This window comes from Pseudophryne corroboree, chromosome 7, assembly GCF_028390025.1.
Source record: "Pseudophryne corroboree isolate aPseCor3 chromosome 7, aPseCor3.hap2, whole genome shotgun sequence".
Lineage (NCBI taxonomy): Eukaryota > Metazoa > Chordata > Amphibia > Anura > Myobatrachidae > Pseudophryne > Pseudophryne corroboree.
In genome coordinates, this window is record NC_086450.1 from 57,595,654 (window position 1) to 57,613,099 (window position 17,446).

The 17,446-nt window shown below is 46.7% G+C and overlaps 1 protein-coding gene across 1 annotated transcript in view; it reads left to right on the plus strand.

Moving 5' to 3' along the window:
• Positions 1–1,325: 1,325 nt before the first annotated feature.
• The window catches only part of LOC134943366 (uncharacterized), an 86,951-nt gene continuing 70,830 nt past the window's right edge, over positions 1,326–17,446 (plus strand). Inside the window, exons 1-2 of the mRNA XM_063932255.1 lie at positions 1,326–1,447; positions 4,895–5,047. Coding sequence (XP_063788325.1) covers positions 1,326–1,447; positions 4,895–5,047 — 275 coding nt within the window. The remainder of the gene's footprint in view (positions 1,448–4,894; positions 5,048–17,446) is intronic.

The window sequence follows — 17,446 nt, forward strand, 5'->3', positions numbered from 1 at the left end:
CATGAGGAGCTTTGTTGCGCTCCCCCCCCCCACCAGCATTCTAAAGGACGGGATCCCGGCGTCGGTATGGTGACTGGCGGGATCCAAAATGCTGGTCACCCAAACTCAAACCTATGAACCAGAGGGTACTGAAACCTTAAATACAATTGTCCACATAAAAGTTCATAGAACATTTGGATGAGATTTAATCGCTCAGTTGTGTGTACAGTTCGTACAGTTCTTGATTTTATTCCAAAATTATGGTTATCTTCATTGAAACTTGAGCCACCAATACTGTTCAAAGCCAGTGAGTCTGGTCACCTGGAATATACCCTTTCACCAGAAGAGACACCCCAAACACAGCACCAATAGCCTTTAGTAAAATGTATGAAATGTATTTAGAATATTCAGAATAAAATATGGAAACATTTCTTACATCATAAAAAGGTGTTATATATAACCAGCGTTGACTAGGAACATATGTTATGTATGCCCACCAAACACTTTTATGAATACTGTTTTTAATTTGAATGCATAATATCTACTGGGGTGGGTGTGTAAAATCTGTCACTGGGATTTAACAGTTCCTAAAGGTAGCTCTGCCTGAATATCACCTGGTTTGTCAAAGAGAATGGACATCAAGGGGGACATTTACTAAGCAGTGATAAGCCAGTGGAGAAGTTGCCCCATCAACTAATCAGCAGCTTTGTATAATTTTATAGTATGCAAATTATAGATGTTACTTCAGTGCTCATAGGTTGCCATGTGCAACTCCTCCACTGGCTCACTTCTCCACTCTTATCACTGCTTAGTAAATGTCCCCCAAACCTCTTCTTTTTTGTTTCTTTGTTTTCGTTAGCCCAGTATCTTAGAGATTCATAGGATTTAGCACTGTAACATACTGTACTGAAGGTAAAGAAATGGATTCTGCATCATATCTGTGTGTAGTAAGGTGACATACTCATACAAACTATTTAGAAATGAAACGGTATAGAAACGGGATGCAGTTTCATTGCCGACAGTCAGGATCATGGCGTTCAGGATACCGACGCCGGAATCCTGACCACTGACAATGCTGACAGACGCAACAGAGGCTATTCCCACTCTACGGGTGTCCACGACTGAGCCCGCAGCGTGGCGAGTATAGCGAGCCCTCAGCGTGGCGATTACAGCGATCCAGCAAGGGGCTTCATTGCACTCCGCCCCCTGCCGGCATTCTGACAGCTGGGATCCCGGCCGCCGGCATTCCATACCCAACCCATAGAAACATTTCTTCATAAAATGTCATATAAAACAATCTGTGAAATTCATTTTCTTGACACCTTTCAATGTTCAGCTCTGTACAGATGGATACTGAAATATTCAAAAGTGAAGAATTCTCAAAAGTCTATCAGGATAACATGGTCCCTGGTTCCAAAAAAGTACTTAACCTTATTTTAAGCTACTTGGAAGAGAAGGTAAATAAGCACCAAATACTGTATACGCTGTGAATGATTAATAGAGAAATGATGACTAGAAGCAATATCCAATGGTGGATTAAGGTTTTGGGGATAGTAGTAGTGCACAGTATATTGAATTTTGATTGTTATGTAACACTGCCTTTGATTTTCATCCTACCTGATGTTCAAATTACTGAAGTGCAGAAACATCCTTCTCACAAAGGGTTGGGAAATATGATTCTAGGTACAAAGGTAAATATATAAAGAACCTCACTCTTCTGCCTCATGCTCCTGCCCCACACTCTCAGGGATTAATTACATAACTAACAGTGGCTGAAGTGTTAGATATGAACAATACTCAGAGCAAGTGTAGTATACTGAAGAACTTGTGATAAAACTCCTATAAGTGTACCTGCACATGCTGTAGCAGGGCCCCCTAACAAGGTATGTGCCGAGTGTGCCAGCCACCGCACATAGCGATGCAGGGTAGGTGGTGCTGTTGGTGGCACTTGTTAATTATCTGTTTTATTTACTTTCACTTGTAGCTTTCCCCATTTTTGATGCCCAGCATCTCCTGACCCCCCCCCCCCTCCCGTCACTAACACCTATATGAACTTAACTGGAGAGCTCTTTGTTATTCACTCACACTGTCCATTATTACATTCCAAGATGCTGAAATACCCGGGACTCAAACCCATCGCCTGTGGCACTGCAGTCATACACAATTTTCATTGATCTACTGTATCTGCCCTTACATAGAAAGCCAGAGAATTCTAACTATGTGCAGCTTGCTTTGTACTATTTGAAAAATAAAATATCAGCATTGCAGCTGAGTAGATCTATGTTGTGTGTGGCTGCAAGGGATTGGATGTGCACTACATAGATATGCTCAATTGCAATGCTGATTATTAGTTTTTTTTTTACAAAGTTAGAAATCTCAGTTTTTATGCAGGATCAAATAGCTCAATGAGTAGGATGTTTGACTGGAATGTAACATGTTATGGGTTTGAATCCTGTGCATGGCAGTATATTGAAATGTGTTATATAATATAGGTATTGTAACTGAATAACAACGAGGTCTCGAGTTAAGTGTGTGAATTTGGCTTAAAGAGGATTTGTGTCCAAATCCATTTTCTTGCAGTGGTCTATAAATTTGTCTGCGTAACATGGGGGTCATTCCAACCCGTTCGTAAGCATCGGTTTGTCGCTGCGGTGCAAATGGGTCTGGAATGCGTGGTGGGTGCACTGCGCACACGCATCGTTGCTCAGCGACACAGGTCGCCGGGTTACGTCGCGTCCTACGAAGAAAGCGGTCACAGAGCCGACCGCAAGAAGATTGACAGGAAGAAGGCGTTCCTGGGCGGATCCGTACCGTTGGATGCCGTTTTCGGGGAGTGGTAAGGAAAACGCAGGCGTGTCCAGGAGAACGGAGGGCGGATGTCTGACGTCAAAGCCGGCCCCAGCATCGCAGAGATCGTCGCACAGGGTAAGTATGTCCAGGGCTAGTCATGTTCTGGTTGAATTTTTTTTAGCTTAGCAGGGCTGCACAAGTGATCGCAGCTCTGCTAAGCTAAAATACACTCCCCCCATAGGCGTGTTCTAGTTGATCGCAGCAGCAGCAAAAAGTTGCTGGCTGCAATCAACTCGGATTGACAACCCATATACCAGGGGCAGAACTCTGGGAGGCAACGGAGTCATCTGCCGCCGGGCTCCTGCTCTGAGGGAGGGCACCTCTCCTCCCATTCTGTGACACCATTGAATTAAGTTAATTGAGAGTTGCCGCTGTCTTTTCAGTGGCCGACTTCCTCACTGGCCCCTGCACCTTACACATCACACCCTCTGTATTATACTGTAGATACACATTTTATAAGTGTCATACCTGGGATTAGTAACCACCACCTAATACACTGACAACAGACACCTTACTGATGAAGCTGTTTGCTCCTGTATAGGAAATATGAGAATTTTAACTATATGAAGATACTTCTCTGACAATTACACGTAACTTCATATAGTTAGAATTCTCATGTTTTCTCTACAGGAGCAAATAGCTCTATCAGTAAAGTGGCTGCTGTGATCGTAACAGGTCATGGGTTCTAATCCTGGGTATGACTGCTAAGAAATGTGTGATTTAAAATAAAAGACAATTAAATGTATACAGTATATAATTTTTTTCCAGAACACCACACACACACACACACACACACACACACACACACACACACACACACACACACACACACACACCTTAATATAGGAAATAGGGGGGCACCAATATTTATCTTGCCTCCGGGCAACAGGGACGAACTTATGCCACTGCCATATACAGTATATATATAAAATGTGGGAAGGGTTATCATAGCACGTGCTTTCTCTGGAACAAATTTTGTCATGCCCATTCCCCACGGGGGCATGCGCCTTATGGGGTATATTCAATAAGAGTCGGATCCATTCTGACATGCAGTTGTCAGAATGGACCTGACAACCCCTAGTCATAGAGCGGCTAAATCCAACTGTCAGATTTGGCCGTTGCCTGTGTGCTGTCCTGCCGCTGCTGTTAGGGGCTGCCGGGTGTGCTGACAGCAGTGGCGGGGTGAGCAGCGTGAGGCGGTCGGCGGGGGGAGAAGTATGCATCGGCCGGTGGGGGAGCAGTGTGCGGTGGCCGGCGGGGGAGCTTCCAGCGGTGGCCGGAGCTGGCAGCGGGACTGATCTGTGTGGTGGTGGAGGGGGCACTGCAGGTACTATCCTCCCCGTAGCCCGCCGCACCGCTACCCGTCTCTTCACCTCAATCCGACTTGTTTTCAAGTCGGATTGAGTTTGTCAGAAAGGGGGCCAAAAATTGTCGGATTTGGACCCGTTTCCGACAGCAGCAGGTTGATCGCGGGTATTCTGACCGATCCACCTGCTTTCCGACAGCCTTCCGACAAGTCGGGTTTCCCGACTTGTCGGAAAAAATGTGCCCCTATTGAATAGGTCGGAACTCCTTCTGACCTATTCCAGTCGGAAACTGCCGTCTTTCCGACAAGATGGCAGTTTCCGACTCTTATTGTATATAGCCCAATGTCTCTATTCTCTTTCTGCCACAGTGAACCAAAAAGTCTAGTTACTGTACTGTAGGGTTGGATTTCTCACAGTTACTCACCTGTCTGTGCTCCATTCTATGCATCAGGAGTTGACTGGTTCAGAAATTAACTTAAGATTTGGGTTTTGTAGCACCCACATATGTGTTGCACAGTACAAAGAGTGGTAGGAATTCCTGGTGAGCAGAGAAAAGCCTACATACAGTATTACACATCCTTTAGCTTCCTATGGGGACCAGACCAGTTAAGGACATGTTCAACATTATACTGTAGGTGATTGAAGACTCTATACCTGCATGCCATTTGCCTTGATAAGCCCCTACCTGAAAGTGATCTGCCCCTGAGGAAATCAATAAATATGGAAAGGTAATTTTTCTTTTCTCATCAGAAGGGACGACCCTTTGAACTGGCTGTAGACGTTGGCTGTGGTACTGGAAGATCAACCCGGCCTCTGGCAGAACATTTCCGCAAAGTGATTGGAATAGACATAAGTGAGAGTCAGATACATGTAGCAAGAAAATGTACACCACAAGAGAACATCACTTATCAGTGAGTAAACCGGCATGTCTTAAATCTAGAATATTAGTTGCTGCAACCTTGAAAATCACTGTGAGTAGTTCTATAATTTCCTAGCATTCTAACATAACCTCTGTTGGAAATTTGAAATTTTTACATATTTTTTTTTTATTATTCATTTATGAAAGCTAAACTTATATATACAGGTTGAGTATCCCTTATACAAAATTCAAAATCCAACATTTTTGGGTCCATAATTTCCACTCATTTCCAGTCTATTCTGAACACCTCACACCTCACAATATTATTTTTAGTCCTAAAATTTGCACCGAGGTCACTGGATGACTAAGATAAGCGACCCAAGTGGCCGGCACAAACACCTGGCCCATCTAGGAGTGGCACTGCAGTGTCAGACAGGATGGCACTTTAAAAAATTGGCCCCAAACATCACATGATGCAAAGATAAATTAAAGAAAAAAGAGGTGCAAGATGGAATTGTCCTTGGGCCCTCCCACCCACCCTTATGTTGTATAAACAGGACATGCACACTTTAACAAACCCATCATTTCAGCGACAGGGTCTGCCACACGACTGTGACTGAAATGACTGGTTGGTTTGGGCCCCCACCAAAAAAGAAGCAATCAATCTCTCCTTGCACAAACTGGCTCTACAGAGGCAAGATGTCCACCTCCTCCTCATTGTCCGATTCCTCACCCCTTTCACTGTGTACTTCCCCTCCTCACAGATTAATAATTTGTCCCCACTGGAATCACCCATCTCAGGTCCCTGTGTACTTTCTGGAGGCAATTGATGGTGAATGTCTCCGCGGAGGAATTGATTATAATTCATTTTGATGAACATCATCTACTCCACATTTTCTGGAAGTAACCTCGTATGCCGATTGCTGACAAGGTGAGCGGCTGCACTAAACACTCTTTCGGAGTACACACTGGAGGGGGGGCAACTTAGGTAAAATAAAGCCAGTTTGTGCAAGGGCCTCCAAATTGCCTCTTTTTCCTGCCAGTATACGTACGGACTGTCTGACGTGCCTACTTGGATGCTGTCACTCATATAATCCTCCACCATTTTTTCAATGGTGACAGAATCATATGCAGTGACAGTAGACGACATGTCAGTAATCATTGGCAGGTCCTTCAGTCCGGACCAGATGTCAGCACTCGCTCCAGACTGCCCTGCATCACCGCCAGCGGGTGGGCTCGGAATTCTTAGCCTTTTCCTCGCACCCCCAGTTGCGGGAGAATGTGAAGGAGGAGCTGTTGACGGGTCATGTTCCGCTTGACTTGACAAGTGTCTCACCAGCAGGTCTTTGCACCTCTGCAGGCTTGTGTCTGCTGGAAAGAGAGATACAACGTAGGTTTTAAATCTAGGATCGAGCACGGTGGCCAAAATGTAGTGCTCTGATTTCAACAGATTGACCACCCGTGAATCCTGGTTAAGCGAATTAAGGGCTCCATCCACAAGTCCCACCTGCCTAGCGGAATTGCTCTGTTTTAGCTCCTCCTTCAATCTCTCCAGCTTCTTCTGCAAAAGTCTGATGAGGAGAATGACCTGACTCAGGCTGGCAGTGTCTGAACTGACTTCACGTGTGGCAAGTTCAAAGGGTTGCAGAACCTTGCACAATGTTGAAATCATTCTCCACTGCGCTTGAGTCAGGTGCATTCACCCTCCTTTGCCTATATCGTAGGTAGCTGTATAGGCTTGAATGGCCTTTTGCTGCTCCTCCATCCTCTGAAGCAAATAGAGGGTTGAATTCCACCTCGTTACCACGTCTTGCTTCAGATGATGGCGGGGCAGGTTCAGGAGTGTTTGCTGGCGCTCCAGTCTTCGGTACGCGGTGGCTGAATGCCGAAAGTGGCCCACAATTCTTCGGGCCACCGACAGCATCTCTTGCACGCCCCTGTCGTTTTTTTTTAAATTCTGCACCACCAAATTCAATGTATGTGCAAAACATGGGACGTGCTGGAATTTGCACACATGTAATGCACACACAATATTGGTGGCGTTGTCCGATGTCACAAATCCCCAGGAGAGTCCAACTGGGGTAAGCCATTCTGCGATGATGTTCCTCAGTTTCCATAAGAGGTAGTTGGTCAGCTGTGTGCCTCTTATGAAAAGCGGTGATACAAAGCGTAGCCTGCCTAGGAACGAGTTGGCATTTGCGAGATGCTGCTACTGGTGCCGCCGCTGCTGTTCTTGCTGCGGGAGGCAATACATCTACCCAGTGGGCTGTCACAGTCATATAGTCCTGAGTCTGCCTTGCTCCACTTGTCCACCTGGCCGTGGTTAAGTGGACACTGGGTACAACTGCATTTTTTAGGACACTGGTGACTCTTTTTCTGACGTCTGTGTACATTCTCGGTATTGCCTGCCTAGAGTAGTGGAACCTAGATGGGATATGGTACCAGAGACACACTACCTCAAGCAATTCTCTAAGTCCCTGTGAACTAACAGTGGATACCGGATGCACGTCTAACACCAACATAGTTGTCAAGGCCTGAGTTATCCGCTTTGCAGCAGGATGACTGCTGTGATATTTCATCTTCCTCACAAAGGACTGTTGGACAGTCAAAAGCTTACTGGAAGTAGTACAAGTGGTCTTCTGACTTCCCCTCTGGGATGACGATCGACTCCCAGCAGCAACAACAGCAGCGCCAGCAGCAACAGCAGCAGTAGGCGTTCCACTCAAGTATCCATCGGAGGAATCCCAGGCAGGAGAGGACTCGTCAGACTTGCCAGTGACATGGCCTGCAGGACTATTGGCGTTCCTGTCTAAGTAGGAAATTGACATTGAGGGAGTTGGTGGTGTGGTTTGCAGGAGCTTGGGTACAAGAGGAAGAAGGGATTTAGTTGTCAGTGGACAGCTTCCGATGTCACCCAAAGTTTTTGAACTTGTTAATGACTTCCGGTGAATGCGCTCCAGGTGACGTATAAGGAGGATGTTCCTAGGTGGTTAACATCCTTACCCCTACTTATTACAACTTGACAAAGGCAACACACGGCTTGACACCAGTTGTCCTCATTTCTGTTGAAATAATTCCACACCGAAGAGGTGATTTTTTTGTATTTTGACTAGGCATGTCAATGGCCATATTCATCCCACGGACAACAGGTGTCTCCCCGGGTGCCTAACTTAAACAAACCACCTCACCATCAGAATCCTCCTTGTCAATTTCCTCCTCAGCGCCACCAACACCCATATCCTCATCCTGGTGTACTTCAACATTGACATCTTCAATTTGAATATCAGGAACTGGACTGTGGGTGCTCCTTCCAGCACTTGCATAGGGCGTGCAAATGGTGGAAGGAGCCACCTGTTCCCGTCCAGTGTTGGGAAGGTCAGGCATCGCACCCATCGACACACTCTCCTTGGGGATTTGTGATTTAGAAGAACGCACAATTCTTTGCTGTGCTTTTGCCAGCTTAACTCTTTTCATTTTTCTAGCGGGAGGATGAGTGCTTCCATCCTCAGGTGAAGCTGAACCACTAGCCATGAACATAGGCCAGGGCCTCAGCCGTTCCTTGCCACTCCGTGTCGTAAATGGCATATTGGCAAGTTTACGCTTCTCCTCAGACGATTTTAATTTAAGGTCAATTTACTAAACTTTTGCATTTTGGATTTTACATGCTGTTTACTATGACACTGGGCATCGGCCTTGGCAGACGACGTTGATGGCATTTCATCGTCTCTGCCATGACTAGTGGCAGCAGCTTCAGCAGCACTAGGTGGAAGTGGATCTTGATCTTTCCCTATTTTACCCTCCACATTTTTGTTCTCCATTTTTTAATGTGTGGAATAATATGCCAGTAATATATCTGAAATTAGACGGCGGTAATGTCTGGAATTAGATACCACTAGATAGATACCAGATACCACTGTGACTGGAATGATGATGACCTATACACAGTGACAGGACACTACCACAGCACCCTACAGCAGCAAGATGCAGCACGAGACACTGGACTATTAGTAATGGCCCTCATTCCGAGTTGTTCGCTCGCAAGGCGATTTCAGCAGAGTTACACACGCTAAGCCGCCGCCTACTGGGAGTGAATCTAAACTTCTTAAATGTGCGACCGATGTATGCGCATTTTTGCGATCAAAAACGAGTTAGCAGTTTCTGAGTAACTCCAGACTTACTCTGCCTGTGCGATCAGTTCAGTGCTTTTCGGTCCCGGCTGACGTCAGAAACACACCCAGCGTTCGGCCAAGCACTCCCACCGTTTCTCCAGACACGCCTGCGTTTTTTCCGGAAACGGTAGCGTTTTCAGCCACACGCCCATAAAACGCCATACATCCGCCCAGTAACACCCATTTCCTGTCAATCACAATGCGATCGCCGGAGCGATGAAAAAGCCGTGAGTAAAATTACTTTCTTCATAGTAAAGTTACTTGGCGCATGCGCAGTGCGAACATTACGCATGCGCACTAAGAGAATTCTCACTGCGATGCGATGAAAAATACCGAGCGAACAACTCGGAATGAGGGCCAATGTACTGTAGCATACTGAGCACCACACGCATAGGTGTGCGCAGGGGGGGTGCCTGGTGCGCACAGGTACCCCCTAATGTCTGGCACCCCGCTCTCACATGCCTACTGCAGCAATAGCCAAGCAGGCTGATTACTGTCCCCTCTGCGCTGCACCCTATCAGGACTGCATTACTGACCAGACGCATGGGTTAATTAAGGATGCCACCGCCCACCCATCACACCTGCCACATGCCCACCTCTCTCCTACTATGCTATGCCAACGCCAGACACTGATGAGGATCAGCATGCAGCCAGCTTTCCTCTTAGGAAGACAAGTTCAATACTGGCAGGCGGCCGGCAGCAGCATAAACACGTCACTAGTTTTTCCAGCAGCAGCAGTACTAGTCTGCGACTGTCAGTGTCAGTGAGTGACTGACTTGTAAGTAAGCTGCTGCAGCTTGCAGGGGAAAGAGAGGGGCAGCCAGACCAGGCTGAGGACGAGCAGGGTAACTGCAGTGAGTGCCATCAGGGGTGTTTGTCTGACAATGTATCTGCTTTATTAGGATTGGCACAATATGATATTTTATATTGCATTGACGCCAATAGATGGTGCTAGACACGCTCAAAAGGCGGTGCTAGGCACACCCCTCCGACGGTGCACCCCCTAATAAAATGTGCTGCGCACGCCTATGACCACACAATGCAGCACAAGACAATGAGCAGTGATACTGAGCACTGATGAGGATACTAGAACTGACACTGAGCAGCAAGATGCAGCCCTGGACTATTAGTAATGTACTGTAGAATACTGAGCACCACAATGCAGCACAAGACAATGAGCAGTGATACTGAGCACTGATGAGGGGGTGTGGATCATTAGATCGACAGTGTCTAGGTCGTCAATATTTAGGTCGACCACTATAGGTCGACAGCCACTAGGTCGACAGGGTCAGAAGGTTGGCAGGGTCATAAGGTCGACATGTTCTAGGTCGACAGGTCAAAAGGTCGACATGAGCTGTTGTTGTTTTTTAAATTGTGTCGTTTTCTTCGTAGAGTGACCCGGAACCCCAATTACTGCACCGTGTCCCCTCACATGGCTCGCTTCGCTCGCCATGCTTCGGGCAAGGTGCCTCACTTCGCTCGGCACAGATTACCGTTCCAGTCGTAGTCCACGTGGATCGTTAAGTATGAAAAAGTTAAAAAAAAGTTGTTTTTTTTTTAAAAAACTCATGTCGACCTTTTGACATGTCGACCTAAAACATGTTGACCTTCTGACCCTGTCGACCTTCTGACCCTGTCGACCTAGTGACTGTCGACCTATAGTGGTCGACCTAAAATTGTCAACCTAGACACTGTCGATCTTCAGACCGGATCCCCTGTTGAGGATACTAGAACTGACACTGAGCAGCAAGATGCAGCCCTGGACTATTAGTAATGTACTGTAGTATACTGAGCACCACACAGTGCAGCACAAGACAATGGCCCTCATTCCGAGTTGATCGGTCGCAAGGCGAATTTAGCAGAGTTACACACGCTAAGCCTACGCCTACTGGGAGTGTATCTTAGCTTCTTAAAATTGCGACCGATGTATTCGCAATATTGCGATTACAAACTACTTTGCAGTTTCTGAGTAACTTCAACCTTACTCTGCCTGTGCGATCAGTTCAGTGCTTGTCGTTCCTGGTTTGACGTCACAAACACACCCAGCGTTCGCCCAGCCACTCCTCCGTTTCTCCAGCCACTCCTGCGTTTTTTCCGGAAACGGTAGCGTTTTCATCCACACGCCCATAAAACACCGTGTTTCCGCCCAGTAACACCCATTTCCTGTCAATCACATTACGATCGCCGGAGCGATGAAAAAGCCGTGAGTAAAAATACTATCTTCATTGTTAAATTACTTGGCGCAGTCGCAGTGCGAATATTGCGCATGCGTACTAAGCGGATTTTCATTGCGATGCGATGAAAAATACCGACCGATCAACTCGGAATGAGGGCCAATGAGCATTGATACTGAGCACTGATGAGGATACTTGAACTGACACTGAGCAGCAAGATGCAGCCCTGGACTATTAGTAATGTTTTGTAGTATACTGAGTAGTAATGTGCACCGGAAATTTTTCGGGTTTTGTGTTTTGGTTTTGGGTTCGGTTCCGCGGCCGTGTTTTGGGTTCGGACGCGTTTTGACAAAACCTCACCTAAATTTTTTTGTCGGATTCGGGTGTGTTTTGGATTCGGGTGTTTTTTTTCAAAAAACCCTAAAAAACAGCTTAAATCATAGAATTTGGGGGTCATTTTGATCCCATAGTATTATTAACCTCAATAACCATAATTTCCACTCATTTTCAGTCTATTCTGAACACCTCACATCTCACAATATTATTTTTAGTCCTAAAATTTGCACCGAGGTCGCTGGATGGCTAAGCTAAGCGACCCAAGTGGCCGACACAAACACCTGGCCCATCTAGGAGTGGCACTGCAGTGTCAGACAGGATGGCACTTCAAAAAAATACTCCCCAAACAGCACATGACGCAAAGAAAAAAAGAGGCGAAATGAGGTAGCTGTGTGACTAAGATAAGCGACCCAAGTGGCCGACACAAACATCTGGCCCATCTAGGAGTGGCACTGCAGTGTCACGCAGGATGGCCCTTCAAAAAAATACTCCCCAAACAGCACATGACGCAAAGAAAAAAAGAGGCGCAATGAGGTAGCTGTGTGACTAAGCTAAGCGACCCTAGTGGCCGACACAAACACCTGGCCCATCTAGGAGTGGCACTGCAGTGTCACGCAGGATGGCCCTTCAAAAAAATACTCCCCAAACAGCACATGATGCAAAGAAAAAAAGAGGCGCAATGAGGTAGCTGTGTGACTAAGATAAGCGACCCAAGTGGCCGACACAAACATCTGGCCCATCTAGGAGTGGCACTGCAGTGTCACGCAGGATGGCCCATCAAAAAAATACTCCCCAAAAAGCACATGATGCAAAGAAAAAAAGAGGCGCAATGAGGTAGCTGTGTGACTAAGATAAGCGACCCAAGTGGCCGACACAAACATCTGGCCCATCTAGGAGTGGCACTGCAGTGTCACGCAGGATGGCCCTTCAAAAAAATACTCCCCAAACAGCACATGATGCAAAGAAAAATGAAAGAAAAAAGAGGTGCAAGATGGAATTGTCCTTGGGCCCTCCCACCCACCCTTATGTTGTATAAACAGGACATGCACACTTTAACGAACCCATCATTTCAGTGACAGGGTCTGCCACACGACTGTGACTGAAATGACTGGTTGGTTTGGGCCCCCACCAAAAAAGAAGCAATCAATCTCTCCTTGCACAAACTGGCTCTACAGAGGCAAGATGTCCACCTCCTCCTCATCGTCCAATTCATCACCCCTTTCACTGTGTACATCCCCCTCCTCACAGATTATTAATTCGTCCCCACTGGAATCCACCATCTCAGGTCCCCGTGTACTTTCTGGAGGCAATTGCTGCTGGTGAATGTCTCCACGGAGGAATTGATTATAATTCATTTTAATGAACATCATCTTCTCCACATTTTCTGGAAGTAACCTCGTACGCCGATTGCTGACAAGGTGAGCGGCTGCACTAAACACTCTTTCGGAGTACACACTGGAGGGAGGGCAACTTAGGTAGAATAAAGCCAGTTTGTGCAAGGGCCTCCAAATTGCCTCTTTTTCCTGCCAGTATACATACGGACTGTCTGACGTGTCTACTTGGATGCAGTCACTCATATAATCCTCCACCATTCTTTCAATGGTGTGAGAATCATATGCAGTGACAGTAGACGACATGTCAGTAATCGTTGGCAGGTCCTTCAGTCCGGACCAGATGTCAGCACTCGCTCCAGACTGCCCTGCATCACCGCCAGCGGGTGGGCTCGGAATTCTTAGCCTTTTCCTCGCACCCCCAGTTGCGGGAGAATGTGAAGGAGGAGCTGTTGATGGGTCACGTTCCGCTTGACTTGACAATTTTCTCACCAGCAGGTCTTTGAACCCCTGCAGACTTGTGTCTGCCGGAAAGAGAGATACAACGTAGGTTTTAAATCTAGGATCGAGCACGGTGGCCAAAATGTAGTGCTCTGATTTCAACAGATTGACCACCCGTGAATCCTGGTTAAGCGAATGAAGGGCTTCATCCACAAGTCCCACATGCCTAGCGGAATCGCTCTGTTTTAGCTCCTCCTTCAATGTCTCCAGCTTCTTCTGCAAAAGCCTGATGAGGGGAATGACCTGATTCAGGCTGGCAGTGTCTGAACTGACTTCACGTGTGGCAAGTTCAAAGGGTTGCAGAACCTTGCACAACGTTGAAATCATTCTCCACTGCGCTTGAGACAGGTGCATTCCACCTCCTTTGCCTATATCGTGGCGAGATGTATAGGCTTGAATGGCCTTTTGCTGCTCCTCCATCCTCTGAAGCATATAGAGGGTTGAATTCCACCTCGTTACCACCTCCTGCTTCAGATGATGGCAGGGCAGGTTCAGGTATTTTTGGTGGTGCTCCAGTCTTCTGTACGCGGTGCCTGAACGCCGAAAGTGTCCTGCAATTCTTCGGGCCACCGACAGCATCTCTTGCACGCCCCTGTCGTTTTTTAAATAATTCTGCACCACCAAATTCAAGGTATGTGCAAAACATGGGACGTGCAGGAATTTGCCCAGATGTAATGCACGCACAATATTGCTGGCGTTGTCCGATGTCGCAAATCCCCAGGAGAGTCCAATTGGGGTAAGCCATTCTGCGATGATCTTCCTCAGTTGCCGTAAGAGGTTTTCAGCTGTGTGCGTATTCTGGAAAGCGTAGCCTGCCTAGGAACGATTTGGCGTTTGCGAGATGCTGCTACTGGTGCCGCCGCTGCTGTTCTTGCAGCGGGAGGCAATACATCTACCCAGTGGGCTGTCACAGTCATATAGTCCTGAGTCTGTCCTGCTCCACTTGTCCACATGTCCGTGGTTAAGTGGACATTAAGTACAACTGCATTTTTTAGGACACTGGTGAGTCTTTTTCTGAGGTCTGTGTACATTTTCGGTATCGCCTGCCTAGAGAAATGGAACCTAGATGGTATTTGGTACCGGGGACACAGTACCTCAATCAAGTCTATAGTTGGCTCTGAATTAACGATGGATACCGGAACCACGTTTCTCACCGCCCAGGCTGCCAAGGCCTGAGTTATCCGCTTTGCAGCAGGATGACTGCTGTGATATTTCATCTTCCTCGCAAAGGACTGTTGTACAGTCAATTGCTTACTGGAAGTAGTACAAGTGGTCTTTCCGACTTTCCCTCTGGGTTGACGATCGACTCCCAGCAGCAACAACCGCAGCGCCAGCAGCAGTAGGCGTTACACTCAAGGATGCATCGGAGGAATCCCAGGCAGGAGAGGACTCGTCAGACTTGCCAGTGACATGGCCTGCAGGACTATTGGCTTTCCTGGGTAAGGAGGAAATTGACACTGAGGGAGTTGGTGGTGTGGTTTGCAGGAGCTTGGTTACAAGAGGAAGGGATTTACTGGTCAGTGGACTGCTTCTGCTGTCGCCCAAAGTTTTTGAACTTGTCACTGACTTATGATGAATGCGCTGCAGGTGACGTATAAGGGAGGATGTTCCGAGGTGGTTAACGTCCTTACCCCTACTTATTACAACTTGACAAAGGCAACACACGGCTTGACACCTGTTGTCCTCATTTCTGTTGAAATAATTCCACACCGAAGAGGTGATTTTTTTGTATTTTGACTAGGCATGTCAATGGCCATATTCCTCCCACGGACAACAAGCGTCTCCCCGGGTGCCTGACTTAAACAAACCACCTCACCATCAGAATCCTCCTTGTCAATTTACTCCCCAGCGCCAGCAACACCCATATCCTCATCCTGGTGTACTTCAACACTGACATCTTCAATTTGACTATCAGGAACTGGACTGCGGGTGCTCCTTCCAGCACTTGCAGGGGGCGTGCAAATGGTGGAAGGCGCAAGCTCTTCCCGTCCAGTGTTGGGAAGGTCAGGCATCGCAACCGACACAATTGGACTCTCCTTGGGGATTTGTGATTTCGAAGAACGCACAGTTCTTTGCTGTGCTTTTGCCAGCTTAAGTCTTTTCTTTTTTCTAGTGAGAGGATGAGTGCTTCCATCCTCATGTGAAGCTGAACCACTAGCCATGAACATAGGCCAGGGCCTCAGCCGTTCCTTGCCACTCCGTGTCGTAAATGGCATATTGGCAAGTTTACGCTTCTCCTCAGACGCTTTTAATTTTGATTTTTGGGTCATTTTACTGATCTTTTGTGTTTTGGATTTTACATGCTCTGTACTATGACATTGGGCATCGGCCTTGGCAGACGACGTTGATGGCATTTCATCGTCTCGGCCATGACTAGTGGCAGCAGCTTCAGCACGAGGTGAAAGTGGATCTTGATCTTTCCCTATTTTTTTAACCTCCACATTTTTGTTCTCCATATTTTAATGCGCACAACTAAAAGGCGCCACAGGTATACAATGTAGATGGATGGATAGTATACTTATGGACGACGAGTGACGACACAGAGGTAGGTACAGCAGTGGCCTACCGTACTGCTATATACAGTATAATGGACCTGGTGGACACTGTCAGCAGACTGCTAAACTAGTATAAAAAAAAGCCACCACAGGAGTGTTTTTCAGGCAGACAAACGTATACTGGTGGTCACTGTCAGCAAAACTGTGCACTGTACTCCTGCTATAGCTGCTCCCCAGTCCCCACAATTAAGCAGTGTGAGCACTCAGCACAGATATATCATGCAGCACACTGAGCACAGATATGGTATGGACCGTTTTTTTCAGGCAGAGAACGGATTAAAAAAAACTGGTGGTCACTATCAGCAAAACTCTGCTCTCTACTCCGAGTCCTAACAGCTGCTCCCCAATCCTCCCCACAATTAGTAATAAAACAAGCAATCAACTGTCTCTTCTACAATTATAAACGGAGAGGACGCCAGCCACGTCCTCTCCCTATCAATCTCAATGCACGTGTGGGGGGTTCGGTTCTCGGAGAACCGAACATGCTCATCTCTAATATATATGTGTCATTATCTCAGTGGGGGAACCAAAAATGTGTGATTTAGAATTTTGGATAAGGGATACTCAACCTGTATATACACCAGACACCTCATTAAAATGGGAGTGGCCTCACAGGAAAAGACTACCTTACACCCCAGTTTTTTCTGCTCCCCCTCCTCCCACCCATAGTACTCCGCTCAGGGGGGGAGCAAGTTTCGCAAAATTCCCCCTGAGAGGAGTACTATGGGAGGGAGGAGGGGAGCAGGATGGGAGTCACAAAGTGCTGCTGCCGGCACCGCGTGCAACCACACAGCTTGCCCGCCGCGGGAAACAGCACTGTCTATGAACACAAGTGTTACTATAGTACTTATCTATATGACCCCATAACTCCTAAAGATGTAATTTTTTGCTAATTATCTTATGTATTAAGACGGTGGTTCCCAAAATGGTTGCTGTGGCACCCTGAGGTGCCTTGGGGTGCTTGCAGGGGTGCCCTGGGTTGATGGTCGAGAGCCAATTCAAATTGTTTATGGTCAATGTGAAAGGCAAAACTAGTGCTTGTGGCTTCCAATAACAAAATATGCGAACAAACAGAAGCAAATGCTGTTCCTCTCCATATAACTGAACCTGAGGATAACATATAAACACAACGTAGTTAATTTAATAATTTTTTTCTGAATTTGACAATAAGAAACTTTTTGCCTAGGGGTTCTGTGAAAAAAAGTCTGCTACTCTAGGACTCCGTGATTCAAAAAAGTTTGGGAAACACAGTATTAAGATGTAACTCTACTGCCGTCTATTAGTTAAAGTTGTAACTGTTTTTGTCCTAATTGAGACAATTCACAACAATGTCATGAGGCAGAGATATTGGATTTAAAATCTAATGCTACAGTAGTTGTGATATT